This window comes from Cyprinus carpio, chromosome A23 (assembly GCF_018340385.1).
Source record: "Cyprinus carpio isolate SPL01 chromosome A23, ASM1834038v1, whole genome shotgun sequence".
In the NCBI taxonomy this organism is placed as follows: Eukaryota; Metazoa; Chordata; class Actinopteri; order Cypriniformes; family Cyprinidae; genus Cyprinus; species Cyprinus carpio.
The window spans coordinates 6,689,220-6,714,534 of record NC_056594.1 but is presented as its reverse complement, the minus strand read 5'-3'; the positions used below and the strand labels follow the sequence as shown (position 1 = coordinate 6,714,534).

Here is a 25,315-nt window from a genome sequence, read left to right as displayed (position 1 = left end):
GGTCATCGGGTTGTTATATTGTTATCATTTCGATAAATCAAACGGATGCTAGTCAGGATGGTTAAACAAACAGAGCAATGTTTTGATAGCTTTTTGGAGAAATCACCCAACTAATCAACATAGGAATGGCTTACTTGTACTTGTCTCTGCATGTTAAGATGTAACCGTAGAAAGTATCTTAACATTTAACAGATAATTCACAAACTACACACTTCACCGTCACGTTTGATGATTTTGTTTCCTAATCAACAGTATTGAGCTGAATGAGTGTAATTTAGGTTTTAATTGACATAAGCAATATAGCATTGTCAAAATTAAAATTTTACCTTTTAATCAAATCCATGACTTTAAGGTCGTCTATATGCTAATATGCTCCTAAAAGAGGACAGTTCACTTTTACTAGATGCATGTTTTTTTGTTTTGTTTTTCAGTTACAGTCTTTTTCTTTTTTAAAATAGACTACAAAGACGACTCATGTTCTGCACACGTGTATATAGAAATATATACTAAAAAAAGCAATACATGACTCCTTCCCTTGAGAAAAAAATTGACACTTAGTAATATTTAAAAATAATAATAATAATATACTTTAAAAAATATACTAATTTATGAACTGAATGTAATGTTTTGTACACTTTCTTGTATGTTAATTGTAATTAAATGAAAACGCATTATACTGTAGTTTATATTTAATAACATTAGCTGAACTTTGGAGTGTGTTTTGACCCACTTAAGTTAGACTTAAGAACAGTTTCATAATTACTTCTGTTATCTTTTGAAATATGTCTACTGCGAATGTACTAACAAGCATTTATGGTAAACTAAAATGTAATTTCTATTGAAAATGTTATATCATATATAAATATATTTGTAAATTACATGTTTGTAATGAAGAAGTTGCAATTTAGTACATTTAAATTATATTAGCTTTAAATGCAGTATTGATCAACACAAAACAAGAGGCTTTTCACCTCTAACTCACCAAACCATGACCGCCTGGTTTTGCCAGGCTGTAACATAAACAAAACATTGGCTATTTTAAAATCCTAATGTGTCCACCCTAACCTGTTTCAGAACCACATACGTCAACACAGCGAAGAAAAATGTGTTCATCAAACCATTTCGTAGAGTATTTCAGGTTCACTCAGTTCCGAGCATTTTTTTTCCTTGACAAAATACTACATTTAATTTAGACAAAAACCACTACACACAAATAGTACATTACAGGCATTTCTTTTTAACAGCCATCTCTCTCTGTCATAAAAGTTGTAAAGATTGCAGCTATATGCATACTGTTTTCTGTAAGCTAAGAACCGAAAGTCTTACGATAACAAGCTTGTTTTTATTCCTCAACTATTTGTTCCATCTCAAAATTCAGAGAAACTCTTCCTCTCGTCTCGCTCTGTCACTGTTTCTACCACACTAATTAAAACACCCTGACTGCTAACCCAATTTGACTCTCCACGACCAAATTGAATTAGCACACATTTCAAACGGATCTTAACTCTATTTTTCTCTTCCTTCAAATTCAGCAGCTCCAAATGTGTTTTTCCCCTCAGAAGTTGTTGACCCAGTGACAGGGATGACAGTAAATGAAACTAAACACTGCGACTGCCAAATCGATTCTCCCACAGACACGTGTTGACATGCAAGTGTTACGGGGCGTGTTTGTCAAATGTAGTGAGCGGTCTGTGATGGATAAGGGTGTGTGAGTGCGGTCATATGGAGTATTTTTAGCTCATATTCCACACATCAGGTCAGTAAGGTTGACATGGAGGTCAGCGGTTAAAAAGCTTTGACCTCGTGAAGTGAGATGAAGAAAAGAGAGTGATATTCCCTCGTGTTTCAGCCACACACACGCTCTATGCAAATGCACACACGCGTACACAAACAAGCACATGCATAGTTTAATATACTGTATGTTCACAACATTCCCAAACCAGTGAATGCCGAAGTCTTGACTTTCCCATGACAAATCCCTTTAGGACAACCCACCCCCGTTTCCTGTGTTCTCTGGTAAATGCCGTGTGTTTGGGGTTGTGTTTTTGTGGGTGTGTGAGTGTGATGCTCAGACTCTGAAATCCAGTCACACAATGACACCTACACAGATTTCACCACAACACAACACAGCTGTATCTGTCTGTCTGTTTTATCTGTACTTCTCTGCGCCACTCCATAGCTAGTTATGCAACAGTTCCTATTCATTTTAGGGAAGCTAGCTTAAAACTTGTCGAGCAAGATGCTAAACCTGATTGAGATTAGTTCAGCTTTAAGGTATGGTTCTGAAAAAGTAGCTAGCTCTGCTACACGTTATTTTTTTATTTATTTAAATGATCAAACTTACAGTTTCATCATTACTTCCCTTCACCAAAACGTAATATAGTGTTTATTTTCTAATACCATGATTGATAGACGGATGGATAGATGGATGGATGAATAAAAAGACAATAGACTGATAGATAGATGAATAGATGAGTGAAATTCTTTGAAATTCTGCTTCAAGGGTTAAGAATCTCAAATATATTTGTGTAACGGTGGTATGTGGTATTAGATCAAGGGGTCAAGGTTTAGCTGGTTAACATGAACCAATTAGCCCCTGCTGGTAGATACTGTAACTACACCAAAAAAGCAGCTTTCTTCTTTATTTCTTTTCTTCTAATCTGACGAGATGCAGTTTTTGCAACCTGTATAAAAAATTCCCCCCCAAAATTATTTTGCATTTAAGTATATTAGTATATTTAAGTATATACAGTTTTGTATTTTTTATTTTTTTTTATTTTTTTTTTTATTTTTTTTTTGTTTGACTCTTAAATATGTGAAATAATAGTTTTTCCCCTCGTCTCTTGCATTGAGTTTAAATATAGAGTGATCAGTCACATGACATTTACATCTCAGATGACTTGCGGGAAAAAAATAAAAAATCGGTTCACATACTCTCAGAGGTCCTGCTCCAGCTGAGCAAGTACCATTGAAATGAATGGAAATGCTGCAGATCTTCGGGTATATTAGACATGAAGGTGAGGTGAGCTTCTGCGTGTTTATTTAAATATTTGTGTAGGTGTATTCCAGACAGTCTAAGAGGGAAAGCGCAGCTGGGTTTTCTCATTTGTGTGTTTTCTCCATCACTATAATGCAGCACACGCATTACACTCTCTGCTCGGGTTAGTGTGAACGCTGCGCTGGTATTTCCTGTTTATGCTGTAGGAGAAATGCCCTTTGAACTTTTCCAACATTCATTCCCTCAGGACCCCCAGTTTTGCACTCCGGCCCCCTGTCAAGCCTCTCAGCATCCCTTTGTGTTCAGTGCAAATAACACAATCAGCGTGGCCTGCACTCGCCAAGATGTCTTTTGTGAGATGGACTTGGCATGTTTGTGAATGAGTGTGTGTGAGAACCTCAACACCTGGGCATCACAGACGCTTTTCACCCCTCTGAAGATAAATGAGCTGATTTATTCAGTAATAATCACAGCTTAAAGTCACCAATAAATGCTGTGTACTACAAGGATGGATAACATAATTTTATCCTAATATTTATACCAGCAAACTCTCTTGACTGAGACAGAGAAGAACGATGTGTTTTGTTTCTTGTGTTGAGATTATTTACATGCCTGCGATGTTGTATTTACTTGACACCGTGAATAGATTGTTGACATTTGGCCATGAGACAGTAGACACAATGGCTGGGAAAGACCACAGCAGTCAGAGAAACAGAGAAGTTTGTGTGTAAAAAGATTCAGATCAATAGGTGGACAGCCACTTGAATAAAACAAAGAGTGTGTTTTTAGAAATGAGCTCAGAGTGGAACATAAAGAATGGAGGGTAGTGAAGTGCTTCTTTAGTTAATACAGGCCTCTCAGGGAGCTGAAGATGTATAGTTTCACACGCCGTGAGTCTGATCTGATCGAGTCGAGTTGATCGAGAACGGTCCAAGGGAGTGGTGATCCAAGTTTGTGTGTGTAAGCGTGTGTGTGTGTTACGATGGCAAGACTCGCATTCCTGCTACTGTAACCCAGAGGAGGGCCAAAAGTAGCCGCCTTCCCCCTCCCTCTCTTGCTCTCTCCTTGTCTTTCTCACCCTCCCTTCCTCCTTTCCTCCCTCGCTCTCTCGCTCTCCCTTTCCATACCACTCCGTAATTAACGATCGCATGGTGACACTAAGAATTTGAGCAGAAGTTAATAACCTACAGAATTACGGAAAGAGCTTGATTAGCTATAAACAGACATTTCGAACGGCGGGCACTTGCCTCTTGTCCTCGATTTGGCTGTTTTCTTCTGCGTCTCCAGCTGAGGGAGGTGTCCTCTGCAATTCTCTGTCACCCCAAGCACCCTTACAGATCAACCGTGCCACCTCTGGGTATGCCAGGGGTAAGTATGTCTGCTGACCGTTTGCTCAAGCATATGCTATGCATCATTGTCTCAGGTGAGTTTAGACAGTCTTGCGCAACAGGTGTATCTCGAATGATGCAGTCACTTGTTTTGAGAATATATTTTTGCTCATATTTGGATCTACAGTAAATGGCTGGTTTGTTTCTTGTAATGTTGGTGAAAAAAGTTGAAAAGAAAAATGTTGTATGGTTTGTTTAGGAGCGCTTATATAAAATGGTTAGAAGTTCTTAAACTGATCTGTTAGTTGCAGCATGTGTTGATTGGACACTGAGAGCTGCGTTTCGTTTCGGTGGGTTTGTGGCGGGAAGGAAACTGCTAGTCTGGTGGAGTTCAGATTAGCGTGTGCACACAGAGTATCACTATAATCTGGATAAGTGGTTTGAGGTCTGAAGATGGCTTACACTGTTAATCAGCCCAAGCAAACATCAGCTAATGTTGATTTTACATTCTTGTGTGTTTGTGCACGGGATGTTTATGGTTGCATATTGGTGTGTGTGTGTGTGTGTGTGTGCATGTTGGTTGCAGGAGTTCACACTGGCGTTTTACAGGGTGCTTTGGAATTTCAAGTGTTTTGTTGTGTTTGCAGGAACATGTGTGTTTGACATCCGTTTTTGCATGTGTGTCGGAACACAAACTGTATACAGCTAATTGTGTGCATGTGTACTTTTATGCAAGTATACAAACCAAATGTAAACGTTTAAGTGTGTGTTTCTTGCATGCATAAATTAATTCCAGTTGTTTAGCATGTGTGTGTGTAGGTGAGAGATAAGTGAATATAATTGTTACATGATGTCATGCATTGTTAGTATTATTCCATAATATTGTTAGTATTGTTTGTTAATGTTGCTGTAACATTTTGATAGCGTCACTTTAGGAGTCCATAGTGGATTCCTGTTTTTCCCACTCTGCTGGAACACACTGTCTGTTCAACCTTTCCTGTTGTGTTTCTCATACACACTCCACTGCAGTGGCCTGGATAGTGTGTGTGTGTGTGTGCTTTGATTGAAATAGTTACAAGCAGTTCTCTGGTACAAAAACAATTTCCTTAGACTAAGAAATATTAAAATTGTAGTTGCTTACCCTTTCTTTACCTAAGGCTTAAGCACATTGTTTAATCATCTTTGTTTTTTATTTGCATGTATGAGCTATTCTTTGAATGAAAATGAGAAAGAGGAAAGTACTATGCCAGGCTTGGCATCTCAACCACACATTCCTGTCTATTAGATATGGATAGATTTACAGAGAGTTTCATGTTTAGCTCTCAAGTACCCACAGGATATTGCCAGATATGCTTCATAACAAGAAGTAACATTTTAGTAACATGATAATTGTTTTTAACTTCATATTACAAAAGGATTGAATTGTAAAATGGACTTTGTATGGTGTATGCACATTCAGATGTTTGTTTTTTGTTTGGTTTTTTTATTTCAGTAAAAATATTTCAATTGCAGTTCCGCTACTTTTTCAAATATTTGGTTCCAGATTTCACAAATATTGGTTCCGACTATTTGTGTGATGGGATTTTCTGTTTATGTGGAGCAGTGTTGTAGTCAAGAAGTTCAACAAATTTCAAGACCATATTTTCTTGGTCTTATCATGGACTTTAGAGCATGTAGACACTCAACACTCTTCTTGTCTTGGTCTTGACTCAAATAAGCTGGTCTCATCTACAACACTGATGTGGAGCATTTCAAATCGGTCACAAACAGTTCCATTTTATTTTGGATTCTGTCTTTAAACCACCTGCCTATGTAGGCAGAAAAGAACAGCACAGTATGTGTTAACAGTATTCTTTTTTTGTGTTTCAGGGACGCCGCTCAAAGATGGCAGCCTGCTCCTGGATCCAAGGCTGCTATGTTGGTGAAAGTTAACAGCATTGGAAGAAACCAGTCTCTGGGTCAAGCTACTGCCCACCAATTGCTCCACCTCAACCCCACCAACATTAGCACTTCACCCAAACCAGGTTACACAGCGGAACTTGACAGAACCGGTCTGCTCAGCAAAATGGCCGTTCCTGGAAACTCCAAGCAGGGTTACCACCTCAAAAAGGGGGAAGCCAATATCTGTCTGGTTTTGCCCCCTTCTAACTCCTCCTCTTACTCTGCCCACCAGCGCTCTGGTGCAGGTACATCTCGCCCCTCCTCTCCTCAGTATGGAGCTACACCCTCGGCACCCATCTACGATGTACCTCCACCCATGGATCCCCCCATTTACGATGAACCCCCATTGGAAATGGAAGTAGAAGGTGCGCACCAATTACACCGGGTTTCTTACTCCACCAGTCACAGCCTGCCGAGAGGAACCCAGCCTCCTAAACTCCTCCAGTTCCCCCATTCCAAACACATCTGTAGCTCCTCATCTAGTGAGTACAGTCCAGCCGGCCGGGAATGCATCAAACACATGGTGAATGTGGATGCAGCTGCATCCAAGCATCAGCCCCAGACGTCTAACACTATCGAGGGGCCTTCAAATACAGCCAGTCCTCAAATCCAGCCCCAGTCTCCAGTCTCTGCCCAGATTAAGAAGGAAGTCTCTCTGGAGAAGAAGCAATCATGGAGGCTGTTGGAGCCCCGCCACAGCCGTCAAAGCAGTCTGGCCTCTCAGGATTATCCAGGCCCTGCTGCTGTCACGTACCAGGACTCTGGCTACTCCACAGGGCCATCCCCAAGTCTGAGAAGGAAGAACCGACGTCATGCAGCTCTTGGCACTGGGTCGGGACGACCCGGGTCGGTGGGCAGCAGTGGGGAGTTGAATGCATTAAACGAGAAGCTGATGGCGGAAATGAGGGCAGTGGTAAGCCGTTCTAATGCACTTCATGGAAGCAAGGCCAGTCTGGACACTGAGATGGGCTCAGAGGCCTCTGGAAGTACTGCCCGCTCCCTGGTCAGTTCACTGAAGATGGGGGCAAGAGGGGGTGAATCGAGGGAGGATGTGACATCAAGTAACCGATCACTGTATAGGGGCGGAGTTAACAACCACGGTGATGTCGTGTTGTCGGCACTGGCGACAGATGGGCTTGGAGGCCGGCAAAAAAGGACGTTTGAGAAAGTGGATTCGCTGGAGAAGAGCGTAACATCACAGACCAGCTTGTCCTCCCCAGAACCACCAAGGTCACGCTCACAGGTACCAACACTTTTTGCAGCTGTCCACTTGCTTATCTAGTGCAGCAACCTGGCCAATCCCCCTTTCCACCAAATTTGACCTTTATTCCTTTTTTTAAATCACCCTTCTCCTCACATTCAATGGTCCCACTGTGTCTAACAGAGTTCCTTGGAGTGGAAAAGCAAAACAAGGCTTCCCATCCAGTCGTTGTAGAAATTATGCAGGAGATGGCAAGGCTTGGGGTTTCCTGAGCTGAAAAGGGTGTAAATATTTCATTCTAGGGAGATTTCATTCTCTATTTCATTCTACTTTGTCTGTCTGTCTATGTGTGTGTGTTGTGCTTAGATTAATAGGACTATACGAGGGCCAGTTGTTGTTTTTGTCATGAAGGAATATGTGCAAGAATGAGGGGAAAATGAGACAGGTGTGTTTAGTGAGACTGATGGATGGGGAGATAAAAGTAAAAGATCAGCTGAAATGCGCCTGTATTTGATTGTCTGTTTGTGGGGGATGTACATATGGGAATCGGGAAGCAGTAGGTCAGTGCAGCGCTTGAGAACCAAATTACTTTTTCAGACCATCGTCATGGATGACTGTATTTAATGTAGAGTGTGTTTTATGTGGATGAACACATACTGGTCATAGCCTTTATTATTATGATGCATCCAAAGTATACTTCTTTTTTGTATGTGTACGCTAGCGTATGCGTACAGTTGAATGTGTAGCCTTTCAAAGTAGACTCCATTTCATAGCATGCTCGAATGCAGACAGTCGACACATGCACTCTAGAAAGGTTCATCTTAGTCCAGTGTTTGTGCTCTTTAGTTTCCATCTTTGTACTAAAATTTGTGTCACACGAACTGTACGTGGACCCTCGTGTATGCATAAAAGCTGAAGTATACTTTGACCTTTACTACAACCAACAGTGCAGGAACTTGAGCAATTTCATCACGTCAATATGAACATACCTTTAGAAGGCAGCTGCAGTGCAGCCCACCAAGGTTTGAAACAGAGATGAAGTGTTTTGGATTCAGGTTCTGCGTTGGATAGCATTAGCATGTGTGTTAATGCTGTTCTTGAAGTCATTCCCACACGAGTGCTGGAAAAACTGGAACATAAATTAACCTTTAGTCTGTGCTCCACCAGAAACAACCTGTCTGTTTTAAAACATAACAGAAATACAAGCCCTGCTGCTATTTGCAGAAGAATTGTGAAAGCAAAACAGAGACCGGGCCAGTCCCCTCATTCACTCAGCCAGGTGTTGTGGTTGTACGAGACAGTCGGCTCTTACAGCTCGCTGTGATTTGGCACATTCGGCTAATGTGTTTCGATGTGTGTGCTGACAGTTTCATTTGTCATTAGTGCAGTGCTCCACGTGTGTTTTGGCTTCTCCTGGGGAGCATAAGTTGGTGGAGTTAATATTATGGATCTTAATACACTAGGAGAGGTTTGTCATCATTCAAATTATCATAAATGATTTAAATTATCACACCTGTAAAACGTCATCAAAATGATCGTTTTCCTTAAGTATTACGTAGGCCCATGTTAATCGTTATGAATAGATGATGATTATTCAATATTTCAAGTTTATTTAAATATGGCCAAATTGAAAAATGTCAGATTTAACAAAAATACAGTGTATCTGTAGTAGCCTATTCAGCCTCCTCTGCATGTCTGCTGGCCCTTTGGCTTTTTCTTCTTGCCTTTACATGCCTCATTACCTTCATCAGTCTTTTTCTCTCTCTCATACTTACACGTCTGATTAAAATACAACAATAAATGTAAAGGTTGTGAGGTTGGAAACATTGACTCAGTGGTTTGGTTCAGAACAAGCTCATTACATCTTGATGGAGGCAGAGCCTCACTAATGTCCAGACGCATGGAGAAACGCTCCATTCTTTAATTTAATATGACCACATTGTTAAATCTGTATCACTACAGACACAGTGTCGCATTGACGTAACGCCAGGAGGCGCCAAGGCATGAAAGGAAAACCCTTATGTTTCGGGAATATACCACAAATGTAATGTGCTGGATATGTATGACACTGCATATACAGACGACGTCATGTTCATAACCTGTCATCTCTCAACGACTCTTTTTCTAACCATAATAATGTCAGCATGATTGTGTTTGGATGTGACTTTATGCTTGGCTGACTCAAGAATCAAAGGTCGCACATATCTCAAATTGAATTTAGTTTTTTTTTTTTTATACATTTGTCTGCCCAACGTTAAAACTGCGGCATGGTGTGATACGATCACATTCGCAGTCTCAGTCAGCCATGATTAATTTATTCCACAAACGACGGTGTCCGATTACCAGGTGGACATCAGTTATCACAGTTTGAGTAGTATTTGTCTGGTCATGTGATTTCAAAATGTCTGCCTCCATGAAGTGACCCACTCCATGTTAAACAGCTTTTAGTCTTTTTAAACACCACAATCGACTGCAAGCTCGCATTAATTTTTGAATCCAACGGCAACACCAATCATAGAACCAAATAATCAATAGAACTAAGTCCCGCCATACGTTTTTGTTCATACTTGGATGTATGCTACAATATGAAAGAAAAGATCTGTTGTGTCTTTCATTCTATTGTGTCTTTTCCATTGTGATAAACACATTTTTAGAAATACTACTGAATATTTTTTACATGAGAATTAACTACATTCAATTCGGTCATTAAATTCATTTTCTTTCGTGTAAAAGAAATAGGGCAGGGGGTTTTGGAGCATTAATGAGTTACAAAAGAGGGAGAAAGGAGGAGAGAGAAGAGAGGAGGCAGTAATGTTTGAAGTTAGGATGTGATTTTCATATTGGGTCACCTATTTAGGGAGCGAGCGTAATCTATGTGAGCGTTTCCAGTTTTCTGCAGGGAAAGTAAGTAAGCCAATCGGCTGCAACCTACGCAACACACGCACTCGGATTCAAGTTCCTGCGGCAGTCATGATGGTGCAAATAAATGCTAGAACAGCTGCATCCGTACTGACATCTTTCTGTTTCTCAATCTCTCTTTTTGTCTCCAGACAGGAACACTGGAATCCAAAACTCAGCAGGACATCTCGCCCCAGGACTGTGACCATGATAGAGCGGGTCGCGGAACTGCCCACCTCAGCCATAAAAACAACAACAACGGTCCCCCTCTTTCCGTTGGCAGTGTGGGTTCTGGTTACCAGTACCCATACACCACCCTCTGCAAACCTACACCTGATGCCAGCATGGAGGACTGGGCCAGCAAGAACCTTAACCAGCACACGCAGGGCCTGTTTCGCCGGCGCGTCTCCATTGCTAATATGCTATCATGGAACCGCGGCTCCATTAAGAAACCAATGCTGATCACCAACGACCGGTCTGTCAAGAAAGAAGCCTGCGAGATGTTCAAGCTGGTTCAGGCCTACATGGGTGACAGGCCGGCAAGGTTGGATAAACGCCACGCAGCCCTTCAGGTGGTCACGAAGTGCTGGGGGATGCAAGGCTTGAGGGACGAACTGTACGTGCAGCTGGTACGACAGACCACCGGAAACTTGAGTTTGAGGAGTTTGGAGGCGGGCTGGGAGATGATGGCCATCAGCCTAGCGTTCTTCTCACCTTCGCCCAAGTTTAGGTGCTATTTGGAAGGCTACATCCAGAGACACCTTGAGCCCAGTAATGATAAGAAGAGTAGGTCATTTCAAATATTTATTATAGATAAATGCAACTTGGTCTGATGTTTTATGTCTAATGCAATTGCATTCATACATTTATAAGTGTGGTTTACGTGTCCGAATACTTAGGGCCAGTGTATGTCTCGGAAAGTCCAGTGTTTTTGTTTGTGGGATAGGGAAAGGACACACACAGGGGAGTGTTTATATTTTAGGCTCTCCCATATGGATTCAAAGCCTGAAACACTTGTATACACACAAACAGAGCAGACCAATATTGGTTACTCTGCTAAAATGATTATGGCATTGTGCCTACCCACACAGGATGTAACGCTGCGGAGGAGAGAAAAATAAAACGCAGGGGTTACTGCAGGTCAGACGTCACAGGTCATGGAACAATAAAGTCATGTATTGTTCAGGCAGACTGTCGGAGCATATGAGTGTTCAGAATTAACAGTTTTATTGTATCTGACAGTACTGCAGCACATCATGGAGCAGCAGGACATAAAAAACAAGAAGAATTCAAAATCCAGGAAGAAGAGGAGACAGAACAACGAGGAAGAAGAGGATGAGGGTGAGTTTATGGTGGAATGAGTCATTTGCACAGACAATCAGGGAAACATGCGTACAGACATGAGAGATCTTGAGGAGAGATTTTGGCAGGAAGTTGAGAATTACGGAATTGGCTCCCATTCAATTCATAAGTTGACATTTGAAGTGAATAGGCGACACCTGACAGGATTCAGTCAGTCGGTCTATCTATCTATCTATCTATCTATCTATCTATCTATCTATCTATCTATCTATCTATCTATCTATCTATCTATCTATCTATCTATCTATCTATCTATCTATCTATCTATCTATCTATCTATCATTCTATCTATCTACCATTCTATCTATCTACCATTCTATCTATCTATCTATCTATCTATCTATCTATCTATCTATCTATCTATCTATCTATCTATCTATCTATCTATCTATCTATCAATCTTTTAATCTTTTCCTCTCTCTGTGTTTGTAGTGAATGCTGTTTTATGTTGTTTTTCGTGTTCTGTTAGATAAAGCATCTTTTATCTTTAACTGAAAGAGAGGCTCCCAAACACTCTCACTCGTGTACAGCGTCAAGGGGGTTTGGTCTACAGTGTATATAAGGAATCTTCCTGGTAACATGTTTAGTTGAGGAGGGAGAGTATTAATGATGCTTTGGGTCCGTTGGTGGAGGAGGACCAGTCAAAGAGAGAGCAGCTGGCCGAGCACAGAAGGGGAGTATCCCCCTCCTCTCTCGCTGTCTCACTCTCTCTTTTTAAAGATTAAAGCTTTGAGCAACAAGACGATCTGCGAGTCCCACGCTTCCCTGGCCCGTAGCCAGACTGTGCAGGCAAAGAGAGAGAGAGAGAGTTTGTGGGTTGAGAGGCAACAAAGATCCTGAGAACGTCTTTCAGTCTTGAAGCGAGAGTGATAGGAGATGGAAAGAGAAAGAAGAACAGGCAGATTGAGACAAAAAAAAAACAGAGAACGGGACATTTTGATCAGGTTACACCCTCAGTGGCTGCCATCCAACTTAACCCTCAGCTAGTTCTTTTATCTCTCTTCTATATTCCTCTCGCACACAGGGAGCCTTTCTCAAGAGCCCTGCTCCAAAACAAAGAGTTTGACGAGACAGCTCTGCGTGGGCTCTTAATAATGCAGCTCCAGCCTGGCCTCGGTTAATTACACTGTGCGCTGTCTTCACAGGGGCAGTGCCACGACACATGTGCTCACTACACTATCACCAGTTAAGTAATGGCCACTGTCACTGTTTGAGGTGGAAGTGCAAGACTAAAATGAACTCTCATTGCCCAGATATCATTTAGTACTGAATACTTATTACAGAGGCAGCACATCTGGAGCAACCTGAAGTGTTTTGCTCTATAAGATGGTGATGAGTTCATGTATCATCTTTTGTGGGGTTTGAACCTACAAACCACCAGCCCCGATCTTTTTCTGTTTTGCATGTTAAAGAACTAACACAGGACTTTTCTTTTAGCAGCTGCTGGCTGAATCATTTTAATACTACCCTCTGACTGACTTTGATGAAATCTGCCTGATACATCACAGTGTGCAACTCTGTGAGGAGTTCAGAAGCACTCAGCATTCAACATTTAGTAGTCGATATTTCATATCTGAAATGTGTGCTGGTGACCACTTAATTATTTTCAAAGCATTTTTTATTAATTCGGGGTATAATGTTATCTGCAAACCACCATGGTTGATAATCATTGATCCTTAACCATAATTTTATACTGTATGACTTTTATACGTCATTGTGATATCATAAATTCAGTATCCATCCTCCATTAATCACATTCAGTGAGTTGCAGTGTCATTAATTGCATAAATTTTCAAATCCCAGCGTAATGTATGTATGTGGAAGACAAATGTCAGGAATGTTGTTGTGGTTCTAGTGGATGGAAAGTACAAAGGAAACAAATGCACTTGTCTCACACTGCCCTCACTAAACACAGTGTTCATTTGTCTCATGAGCTGACTGAAGTGCCGCCGGTTTACGTTAGTCATCCAAAGCATTGTTTTGGCTGGAGTGGAGCTTTCCATGTGACACCTCTGCACCTTCCCGCTCTTTGACTGGATGCTGGGAATGTTTTGGAATGGCAGAATGAATGTGGTTTTAACGTTGCAGAGCCTCAGCAGCTGTCTACCAGCACCGTGTGCCCCCAGAGATGGCATTCTGGGAAAGGGAGGCCCAGAATAAACACTCTCAGTGGACTTTATTATATAATGTGGCACTATTTTTCTTTTCTTTTTCTTTTTTTGTAAGGCTTTTTTACTCTCTCGCTCTTGTTTCAGGATGTTTTGTAGGGGTGTGGCTTCCTCCTGCCTCCTGTTAGAGGTGCATTGTGGTTGAAAAAAAAACTGTATGGCCTGAAAGGACCAGTTACAACGCTGGCACTATTTGTATGCAAAACAGCCCCCATATCAGCTCATTTCCTTTCTCACAGTAACTGCTGAAGTGTCCAAACTGTCATTCTTTATCTTTAAGAGGTCAATGCTAAAAGCGTTTAACTGTAGGAAGAGACGCAGCACATTCACAAATGAGTCCAAGAGGATACGTGACGAAAAAAAAGGAATAGCCTCGAAAAATGAACTATGGCATGATGGTAAAAGAACAGAGGGTACAGTATATATACTACCTTTCAAAAGTTTAGGGTCTGTAAAAGTTTTTAATAGCTTTAAAAGACATCTCTTAGGTTCACCAAGGCTCCATTTAATACTGTAGATCGAAATCACAGTGAAAACAGTGACATGTTAAAATATTATTATAATTAAAAAACTGTTTTCTATTGGAATATATTTTATTATGTAATTTATTCCTGTGATGCAAAGCTGAATTTTCAGCATTACTCCAGTGTTCAGTGTCACATGATCTTTCAGAAATCATTCTAATATGCTGATTTGACGCTTCAAGAAATAAATCATGATACTTTTAATTTATTGCATCCTTGCTGAATAAAATGATTCATTTCAAGGAATCATACAGACCCCAAACTTTTGAAAGGTGTATCATTCCCGTGTTATAAATTTACTGATTTTAGTCCTACCTACCAAAACCGACCTCTTTAATGCTGAGTGATAGAGGTATGAGGACTGGTGAAAAGATGAAGGGAAGAGGGTCATACATCAGGAAATGTAAGAATAAACACCTCAAAGGGAAAGTAGAGAATAGAACTGCTAGGAAATAGAGGCTGTGTCACAGAGAAGTGAGACAGGCTCTTGTGAAATATCTGACCTGCTCGTCTAACATGAGTTTACATCTTCCAACACACAGGAGTCATCAGAACAAGAGCTATAAATCTCACCCTCTTTGTGATTCACAGATTGTGCCCGATAGCAATAGACTTGTTCTTAATAGTTCTGATTTCGGGAAACTTTGACGGACAGTGTGCGTTTTTCTGTTTTATGAGGCTTTTCTTCAGACATTTAACTGAAAGAAACCTCGTTTGTCTACATGTGGACTAGTTTTTTAGTAAAAATAGTACATCACTTGCCGTTTCTTTGTAATTATTTGTGAAAGTAATCTTACACTGAATATCTTTTTCTCCATATTTGATAATGCGCTAGTACAAGACACATTCAGACGGTTTCTCCAGCAATTCAGCATGCAAATTCTATAGATATGCCCATTTCATTTGACTGCATAATCAATCATGTTAATCATGAAAACGTAGCGCAATCATTGTCAGAGGTTTTTGAACTTTGCATAGAGTTCACAAGTTATTTCAGCTGTTAAATTAAAGAAGGAATGCTAGTTTAGTTTTTACAGTCAGCTTGTTTGACTGAGAATTTTGTCTTTTTAGATTTTTACCGTCAACATTTTTCCCATGTAAAACTGTTACTCCCTCTTCCCCTTCGGATGTTTGTCTGAACGTGTGAGTAATGGCTGTGAAGAGCCCTGAAGCCTCTCCGTGTCTGTTCTTACTGTCTCTCAGGCTTCAGTTCAACGCAGTCAAACCTCAGTCACCTGTTCGCTGTAAATCTCTTTCAGATCCGCATAACCACATAAGATTGTTCAGCCAAAGAATGAGTCATGTTCCCGAGAAGAAACAAGGGAGGGAAGCGCTGTGAGAGTGAGTTTAATGAAGCAGATAGCGCCTCGCACTGCAGTGTAGTTCTTAGAGGTCAGTGCGTATTAGCCAGAGTCACTAGCAGCAGTAGCGCTTTCACTTAAATATCAGTGTGAGCAATATTTCATGGATGACAGGTTCCATTAGTACTTTAAACGCTGCTTTCCAGCCAGTTTTTCCTGTAACAGTTAAACTTCACGCCTCATGCACCTTGTAGCTGTGAGGAAACGTTCACATCTCACTCGAAATGTTCACTTGCAGCATTCTCTCAGCAGGACGTTGAATGAGGGTTTCAGTTTTCAGCTGCTGGAAAACACTTATATGCATATGGGTAACTGCAGTTGGTCTTGAGTAAAAGAAGAAGCTCTGTCAGGTTCTGGATTGACTAGTAGCTACTTGCACAGCACTTATGCCTCATCGGTCTTTGTCTTTGTGTGACCTTCTGTGTTTGATCTTGTGTTTTTAACTGGATTGCTTGAGTATTTCAAATTCTGACCGTGCTGTGAAATGTTGTTGTTTGTGTTATTTCCATTTTGCGAATGGAAAAACAACGCAGTCGTATTTAAGAAAAGCTTTCGATTTAAAAACTCTTGGAATGCCTGCAAAATCATATTACGCCGCTGCCACCCAAAGCCTTTCTCTTTCATAACATGCTCTGAAACTGTAGAAAATGAGTGGACTGGATTGGCTTTGTTTCTAAAGACTTCTTTATTTATGAATCTCTTAGGAAAGAATTTTATCCTTAGGACTTTAATACAAGTCACAAGGCTCATTCGGAAGCCAAACTCTGTTTCTCCTTAAGGCTTTAAGAAAAAAACTTGCATTGGGTCACTCAGTGGTCAATTATGTTATTTTCTTTCAGAGTTCTGTCAGTGGTCAGTAATATTGCATATTAATTGTCTTTGACAGGTCTTCCCATCAGCACTTATGCAAAGTACTGCTACCGTAAGCTGCAAAAAGTGGCCATCACTGGGGGCAAGAAGGTAAGAGTTGTTTTTTCTAATGGAAAAATTGATGTCAGTAGATGTTGGGTTTATTTAATTGTACTGTTCATTTCCCTTTTTTTAGATTTAAATTACATTTACTGGCAACTTTCACTTAAAGTAAATTTGCAAAGACACAAATAATTACTAATAACTCTCTTAAAAGTATTCTTTAGCTAATCTCCAAATCAAATTAAATGTCCATTTTTTTCATACTGTACATTATAATGTAACGCCTAAATTCACTTGTAGCATTTAAAATGATTTTAGTTTTTAGTGTTTATTTTATTTATTTAGACAATATATTTTAAAGGGGTAGCTCATCATATTCTGTCATCGGTTACTTACTATGAATTTCTTTTTTCTGTTCAACATAAAATATATTTTGAAGGATGTTGGCTTCCACAGCATTTTAGTCAGCAATTGTTTGGTTACACATATTCTTCAAAATATATTTTTTAATGTTCAACCTAACAGAGAAACTCCATTCAAATTTGGAAAAAATTGAGGGTGAGTAAATAATGACCGAATTGTCATTTTTGGGTGAACTATCTCTTAAATATCGGACATTAAATCTTTAAAGCCTATCGGCTATAACATGAAAATAATAATCAGTTTATCATATCGTCAAAATTTGAACTCTGATCTGAATCCAGCTGTGTTTCATTTTAATAGGCAGGCTATGGTTCTTCATCAGTTCTTGATTGCAGCATCAACTCTAAACATGCTCAGTGTCTCCTAACTTGGTTTAACCAGACACATAGAAATTGGACGATTCCATCATGTGATGTCAAATGTAATTAAAAACAGTTTTTCCTGGTAGTATTGTTTGTTTATAGATGCCAGCACTGCTGTTAGATTGTACCCAGGAGTCTCCGAATGGTCAAAAGAAGCAGTATATGGTGCAGCAGCCATCTAAAATTGGTCACATCTGTGAGCAATCACAGCACACACCATGAGAATTACTAATCCACTAACCCAAACTAAGAAGAAAAGGTTACAGCAACCCCTCAGGCCCCTCTGTAAGTCTTGTCCATGAGTTACGTCCATGCACACAGCACACGCTGGCAGTAGAAGAAGCTGTTTCCCCTCCCTGTTTGTCCTTTCACCAGTCCCACCCTGTAATCAGCCATCCCACCTCTGTCTCCAGCGTTTTTACTGGGTGGGCTATTTTTACCTCTGCACCACACAGCTGCGTGTTATCCCGCTCAGCGCTGATCTTTCATATTGTGTCACAGCTTAGATGGTGTCCATCTGTTCCACAGTTACGAGGGAAACACAGAGTCAGATCCACAGATGTTTCATGTGTCAGTGGATGATTGAAATTCTAGTTTTGTGCTGCAATAGTTCAGGCAAAAGTTAGGATTCTGCCATCATTCATCCTCATGTTTTTCTTTCTTTCTTTTCCACGCAAAGGATACATATAATGAGCACAGACAAACATAACATAAAAGTAGTTTGGATGATATTTACATTTTGGTCAATGCCAATAAGCTGCTAATTATACTGATTTTCAGATAACTGATAAATGTTCAATATTAAAATAATATACTATTTTGTCTTAATAAATAATACATAATACTTTAAAAATGAAAATCATTTGTTTTAAGTGCTACAAGTGAATTTAGGCATCATAACATTTATAATCTATGAAAAATGGATATTAATTTTGAGATTTACAAAAAATACATTTAACAGTGTTAATAAATTATTAATGAATGATTATTATTTAATATTATATTATATTATATTATATTAAGTGTAAAAATAAAAGTTGCAATTAAATATACAACATTGGGCTGATGCTAAAAAATGTTTTAAAAATCTATAATAAAGTTCAAGTCTGGGTATTTTTTTAAAGAATTTATTACTTTTTATTAAGCATGGATGCATTCATTTGATGAAAAGTGACTAAAAGGATATGTATTTCAAATAAATGCTGTTCAAATTTTCTTTATTAAATAATACTGAAAATAAAAAGTATCATGGTTTACATAAAAATATTAAGCAGCACAACCGTTTTCAACACTGATAATCAGAAATGTTTCTTGAGCTGCAAATCAGCATATTAGAATGATTTCTGAAGATCATGTGACACTGAAGACTGGAGTAATGATGCTGAAAATACAGCTTTGCATCACAGGAATAAATAAAATTTTAAAATATATTAAATTAGAAACAGTTATTTTACATTTGTAACAGTATTTCACAATATTACTGTTTTACTGTATTTTGATGAAATAAATGCAGCCTTATGAGACTTATTTCAGAAATATTTAAAAAAATCTCACCCACCATAAACTTAGTAGTGAACTGATAACAGTTAAATTGTTTATAAAGTCTGTATAATTTGATATCACTGCATTTTATTATCTCTTTTGTTCAAATTGCAATGACAAAGTATGTACTTTTTCCCTTGTTCTGTCTGTAGGGTCTGAAGAAGCCCACTCTGGAGGAGATTGATCACAGTCGGAACGCCATCGTGACCCCGTCTCTGTTCGGCAGCGCTCTGGAGGAGATCATGGAGAGGCAGAGTGAGCTCTTCCCCGAGAGGAAACTGCCCTGGGCGCAGGTGCAGCTCTCTCAGTATGTACTGGCCCTGGGTGGAGCCCAGACGGAGGGCATCTTCAGGTGGGACATAGACAGAGAAACAGGAAGGAGGGTTTGTCATGGTGTTAAAGGGATACTCCATCCCAAAATGAAAATTTTGTCATTAATCACTTACCCTCATGTCGTTCCAAACCCGTAAAAGCTTTGTTCGTCTTCAGAACACAATTTAAGATATTTTGGATGAAAACCAGGAAGCCTGTGACTGTCCCATAGACTGCCAAATAAATAACAGTGTCAAGGTCTATAAAAGGTATGAAAGTCGTCGTCAGAATACTCCATCTGGCATCAGACGTGCAATCTGGGTTATATGAAGCGACGGGAACACTTTTTGTAAGCTAAGAAAACAAAAATAACGACTTAATTCAACAATTCCTTTGTCAATGGTCTCCTCTGTGTCTCTCCATATCACTGTATGCTCTTCTGTATCAGCCGTGCCACAAGGATGCGCTGTTTTATTTCAAATCAAAGCTATATACACGTAGAAACAGTTCATATAACCCAGATTGCACGTCTGATGGCAGATAGAGTATTCTGATGACGACTTTCATATCTTTTATGGACCTTGACACTGTTATTTACTCGGCAGTCTATGGGACAGTCACAAGCCTCCCGGTTTTCATCCAAAATATCTTAAATTGTGTTCCGAAGACAAACAGAGCATGGGGGTAAGGTATTAATGACAAAATTTTCATTTTGGGGTGAAGTATCCCTTTAAGTGTTTTATATACAGCAAATTATAATGTAATTCAGACTTTGCTAATTGCTAAACTACATGGCCATCCTGAAGTATAAAGATTTTACTTTCTCATCCCTCATTCATCAGTTTTACAACATTCCTCTTCATCCATGAAATTACATGCAACATGGACATGTTTTCTTTCAATCCTGTGCATGACAGCTCATCATGCAATCTTAAACCTGTCACATTGGCTCCACCTTGTGGTCAAATGATCCAGCACGCTATTCCTAGCCTGGTCCCACATGGTGCACGTGCTTTTGTGTGTGCATGTCCATATGGTCCTCAAGAATTCAGGGTGTCCCATTTGTCATTTTATGATTCAGTAGGCCCCTTCATTCCTACAGTGTAGCCAAAGTGTGGAGCACAAGGGCTGAGGCTAGTATTTAGGACAGGGCCTTAGTGCTACTGAGGTGTCTGAACACTTCTGAGCATTAAATTAGGTAAACAGCATTCAGAAACAGAATATGCATATCATAAGCAGTCTTGACTGAAGCGGTTGTCTTCATCCTGCAGAGTACCGGGGGATATTGATGAGGTGAATGCACTCAAGCTACAGGTGGACCAGTGGAAACTTCCAGACAACCTCTCTGATCCCAGTGTCCCTGGTGAGCACATCAAACATTACCATTTATATCTCAAACAGCACTGACATCTGTGTGACCTTTAGGCCAGAGGTTTTAAACCTTCTTGATTTGAAGGCCCCCTTTTGTTCGCTATATCCCCCAATATATAGGCTATGATATATCCTGTATTTCTGCTGTAGTTATGACAAAACTGTTTGTTTCTGAGCTTTTTATTAGCAGAAACCAGGGTTATTACTCTATTAAATGCATTTTGTGATTCCAGAAGAATCTATTGTACTGATTAAAGTTGATGAAATGAATTACAGAAGATATACAGTATGCGTTAAATATTTAGTCTTTCTCTTTATGGAAAACAAACCAAAAATATTAGACACAATGTTTCAAAACCTATCTAGAATGAAAACAATCCACTCACACTAATAACACCTGTCACTAGTTATTAATAATAAGTAGCAATTTAATTTGAAATTTGAATACAATTGACAAGTTTGATGATTTGTTGCTCCAACAGTGTTCCTAAAAGAACTAGAAAAGAAAATTGTTCATCAAACCATTTCATAGGGTCTTTAAAGATCTGGATATCTTTGTGTGATATTGTATGTAGCGCCTCTCTCTCTCTCTCTCTCTCTCTCTCTCTCTCTCTCTCTCTTTCTCTGTGTCAGCGTCTCTGCTGAAGCTGTGGTACAGAGAGCTGGAGGAGCCGGTGATTCCTCAGAGCTTCTATAAGCAGTGCATCAGTCACTATGAAGATCCAGATGCAGCCATCAGTGTGGTTCAGTCGCTCCCGGAGCTCAACAGACTCGTGCTCTGCTACTTCATCAACTTCTTACAGGTAATGTCCTGCCATGTGAACACAACCCTGCGGTGTTATACACAATGACAACACTTATTTCAGCACTGTGTCTTTCTCTCATGCCAGGTCTTTGCTCAGCCGGTGAATGTGAGTAGGACTAAGATGGATGTGAATAATTTGGCAATGGTCATGGCTCCAAACTGCCTGCGCTGTCAGTCTGACGATCCTCGAATCATCTTTGAGAACACGCGCAAAGAGATGTCCTTCCTCCGCATACTCATCGTCCACTTAGACACCAGCTTCATCAAGGGTTTAATCTGAGAGTGGCGGTTTATTCGTTATTTAGCACTCATTTGAGTGAATCATTCAGGAGATGATGGGAATCAGGATGTTCTTCCTCTCAGAGAATCATCTTTAAGCATCATAATATTAGTTCGGACAATGTCTCAGCTAATCCAGCTTTGGCTCAATGTGAATCATCCTGAACTTGACTCTCATGACTCTTCTTGAAGCCAGACATTATTTGAACTGAATCAGTTGACTCCATCTGATTCCACAACAAAACAAATGCATGAGGTTTGTCTTTTTGGGTTGGTTATTTCTTCTGTCTTTAATATTGATTAGCAGGGAAATACATCCTTTGGACAATCATAATCGTAATGCAATAACACATGCAATATGACTTGCAGCGTATTTCCTTAATTTAATATGGTATGAGTGTTCTGATTATTTAATAGCAACTGTTTGTAAGCTCAAGTATGAGTGCGGGGAGAATTACTGGCTTCAGTTTTGTATGCAAGGCTGAGTGTAAGTAAGAAAAGCTGAATTAATATTGCAGAGCTGTGACACAAAGACAGCTCTGAAATACTCTGCATGCTCATGCAGAGCTTGAGGTCTGGTGCCTTACATGAGAATGATCGCTGATGTATAAGATGCATAAGTGCCCATGTACATAAACACACCCTCCATGTTTCTGACTCCAAATGAACTGGTACCACAAGCAGTTTTCAATCTGTCCCTCACAGTACCTTTCCCAGTCGTCCCATTTGAAAATAGAAAATTACACTTCCAGATGTGGTTTGACTACATCAATTGATTATGCAGAACTAAACTGTAGAAAACTGAACCAGGAACGAGACTGGAAACAGGAACTGTTACTCTCCCAAGATTTCAGTTAATCCAACAGCTCCAACATCAGCAGATGGCCAAGAATGTTACATTTCATATTTGCCCAGGATGAATAAACACTTAGGCCAAGTTTGCAAATGCAAAAACACACCAAGACATTCATGCGGTCTTGTTGTACAAGTGTTTCTGTGCCACTAACATAACAAAAAGCAATTACAAAAGAGTAATGACTGTTTTTTTTAAACAGTTATTTTTCCTTAAACACCTCTCCCATATGTCTTTGGTCAAATAGACATAGCTCCGCCCCAAACTCACGCCATTGGTTGAGCTGTTGCCATGTCAGGCTAGTAGTCTAAATGTTTAAACAACATGTTTACATTTTTCAGGGGAATCAATCTACAAATGACTTGCATATAGTTGTGGCTGCATTATTTTGGGATATAGGTAAGTACATAAACCTTGACGAGGATTTTTGCATTACTGTGGCCATACTGAAGTTACTCAAAGTGGAGATATATATACCCTTTATATAACCCCCTCATTTACTATTTCCTAAATTAGTCCACTGATATAGTCCACTTGAAGAAGTGAATGGGTATTTACTAGTGGTTAACCTTTAAGTGTACATCGGTCGTACACTTGTTGTTACAGTGCATTATGGGATTGAGAATGAGAGCACTCTTATTGTCCACTATGGTTTTGGACACCACTGCATGGTGGCAAATGGCAATCCTCTCAGATCCTCTTGGACACAGGTTACTGCTCAGATTCTCTTCAAACCTACCGCAAATGACAGCTGTTTACCTGACTGAGTAAACTGACCACAGAAGAAAACATTTATGCTAATGTTGGCTATAGTGCCCCTTGTGGCAAAGCTGAGAACGCAGTCAGTGTGCAATTGAATGAAAGCATTTAGAAGACTGTTACAGGCCTTCACATCAACACTGGTAGCATCTGAACATGTGGAAATCCCAGTCCATTCTTGATCCCTTACTCAAAACTGAACTTCCTTGATTCATCTCTGATTTTCAATCAATCATATTTCCTGTTGATATAATGTGGGTGGGATCCCCCAACAGCTCTGCCTGGGCTTTTGTATATAGATCGTTGTGTTTATAAAGCTCAGTGGTGAAAGTAAGTGAGCCCCTTCCTTGTTGCACTTCCCCCCCAGTTCCTGTCCCTTCCTGTGGGACTGTATCATCTCTGCAGAGACTGATACTTCTCCTGCACTCTTACTGTAAATTACTTTGTCTTATTTTGTTCTCTGTGTGAGGAGACAGCAGTGAATTATGGATGTGTGTTTAAATTTGCATAGTTTCATAAAGAACTAAAGAAATAAAATTTCTAAATTTGTATAATTGTACCAAAGTGGTTGTGAGTTTCACTTCCTTGATTTGTCTGGGCCTTTCCACACACAATATGCACAAGAGCAAGAGTTTGCCAGGTGCTTAAACGCAATAAGCTCAGTCCTACAGAATTATATGCCATTAAGTATCTTTTTTTCATATATATAATACATCTCTTCAGTTTAGCAGAAATTGAATGCAATGATTGGCTCATCTGCTGCTTAGTTTGAGGTATAATAAAAATATGCACCAGGTTTATATCAAACATATACTTTATTGTAGAGAGAGAGAGAGAATTATTTTAGATTACATTTGATTAAGAATACCTGTAAGAGCATCTATAAACTTAGACAAAGGGACAGAATTGGAAAAGCTACTTTGAGCTTTACTGACCTCTTGTGGCAAAGTCAGTGCTGTTACACTAGACGTGAAATAAAGTAATGCAAGCTTCTGTCATATTCTGGAAACAATATCAAATCTCTCACTGAACTATGGCCACATGTATAACCAAGGTGGAAAAAATAAAATCTTGAGATCTGCACATTTATACTCGTTTTCGTATTGATCTGTTAAAGAGCAGTGCTGTTCATGGTGTCTGGTGTCTTTGTCCGCTCTTACCTGTCAGTCCTCATCTTTGCTCAGTTTGGGTAGTCAAATCATAATCGTGTATGAAGTGTGTCATGCATCCTCATCAAATGTTTGATCATAAACACACCTTCTCCTTGGTCTTTAAATATGACTGATACTGACAGAATGATCAAATTTAGCACTCATATGAAAATGTTTTGTAATTATTTAAATCAAACAAATTTTCAAATTGTTTGTCATTAAAAAACAACAACAACAACATCTCAGAATAATGTAATGGGGCTTGTTTGAATTGTATTATAAAATGGCATAATTTTCATACATGTCTTTTGCAGAGGACACCAGGACAAACAGCATGATTATCAGGTATTTTGGGGGAAACACAACTTATTATAGATCAATATTCCTATGAAATATGATATAGTCGTATTAAAATGTTGCCAGGTTATTACTCCCATTATTACACTTCTTTTTTTTTTCATTATGGTTGTCCCCAAGAACACATTAGGCCTGATCTGCAAATTAGATGCGATCTATAAACACATTGTATAGTAAAAATACAATATTTTTCATAAAGTAAAATAGTATATCAAATCATTCTGTTACATCTTTCATAACATAGTTGAGAATCATCTTTGTACAAAGTTTGGTTAAAATAGACTGAAACCTAAAAACCGATTGGTAAATGAAAAAAAGAAACATGTTTTTGCCTATACATGCCTTTTCATGCCTATTTTTTTATTTTATTTATTTTTTTCAATAACTTGGTCCTGGCTTAATCTACAA

At 39.4% G+C, this 25,315-nt stretch overlaps 1 protein-coding gene across 4 annotated transcripts in view; it reads left to right on the top strand.

Moving 5' to 3' along the window:
- The window catches only part of LOC109066766 (rho GTPase-activating protein 39-like), a 58,397-nt gene extending 34,439 nt beyond the window's left edge, over nt 1-23,958 (top strand). For 3 of the 4 annotated variants that reach the window (XM_042712804.1, XM_042712805.1, XM_042712806.1), the window contains 8 exons: nt 6,196-7,510; nt 10,519-11,152; nt 11,609-11,707; nt 16,668-16,741; nt 19,173-19,372; nt 20,604-20,695; nt 21,337-21,506; nt 21,594-23,958. In XM_042712804.1, coding sequence (XP_042568738.1) covers nt 6,196-7,510; nt 10,519-11,152; nt 11,609-11,707; nt 16,668-16,741; nt 19,173-19,372; nt 20,604-20,695; nt 21,337-21,506; nt 21,594-21,788 — 2,779 coding nt within the window. In that variant the 3' untranslated portion in view covers nt 21,789-23,958. Of the gene's footprint in view, nt 1-4,062; nt 4,367-6,195; nt 7,511-10,518; nt 11,153-11,608; nt 11,708-16,667; nt 16,742-19,172; nt 19,373-20,603; nt 20,696-21,336; nt 21,507-21,593 lie in introns of those variants that run through there. The other variant, XM_019083785.2, reaches the window with a different exon arrangement.
- The last annotated feature ends 1,357 nt before the right edge of the window (nt 23,959-25,315 follow it).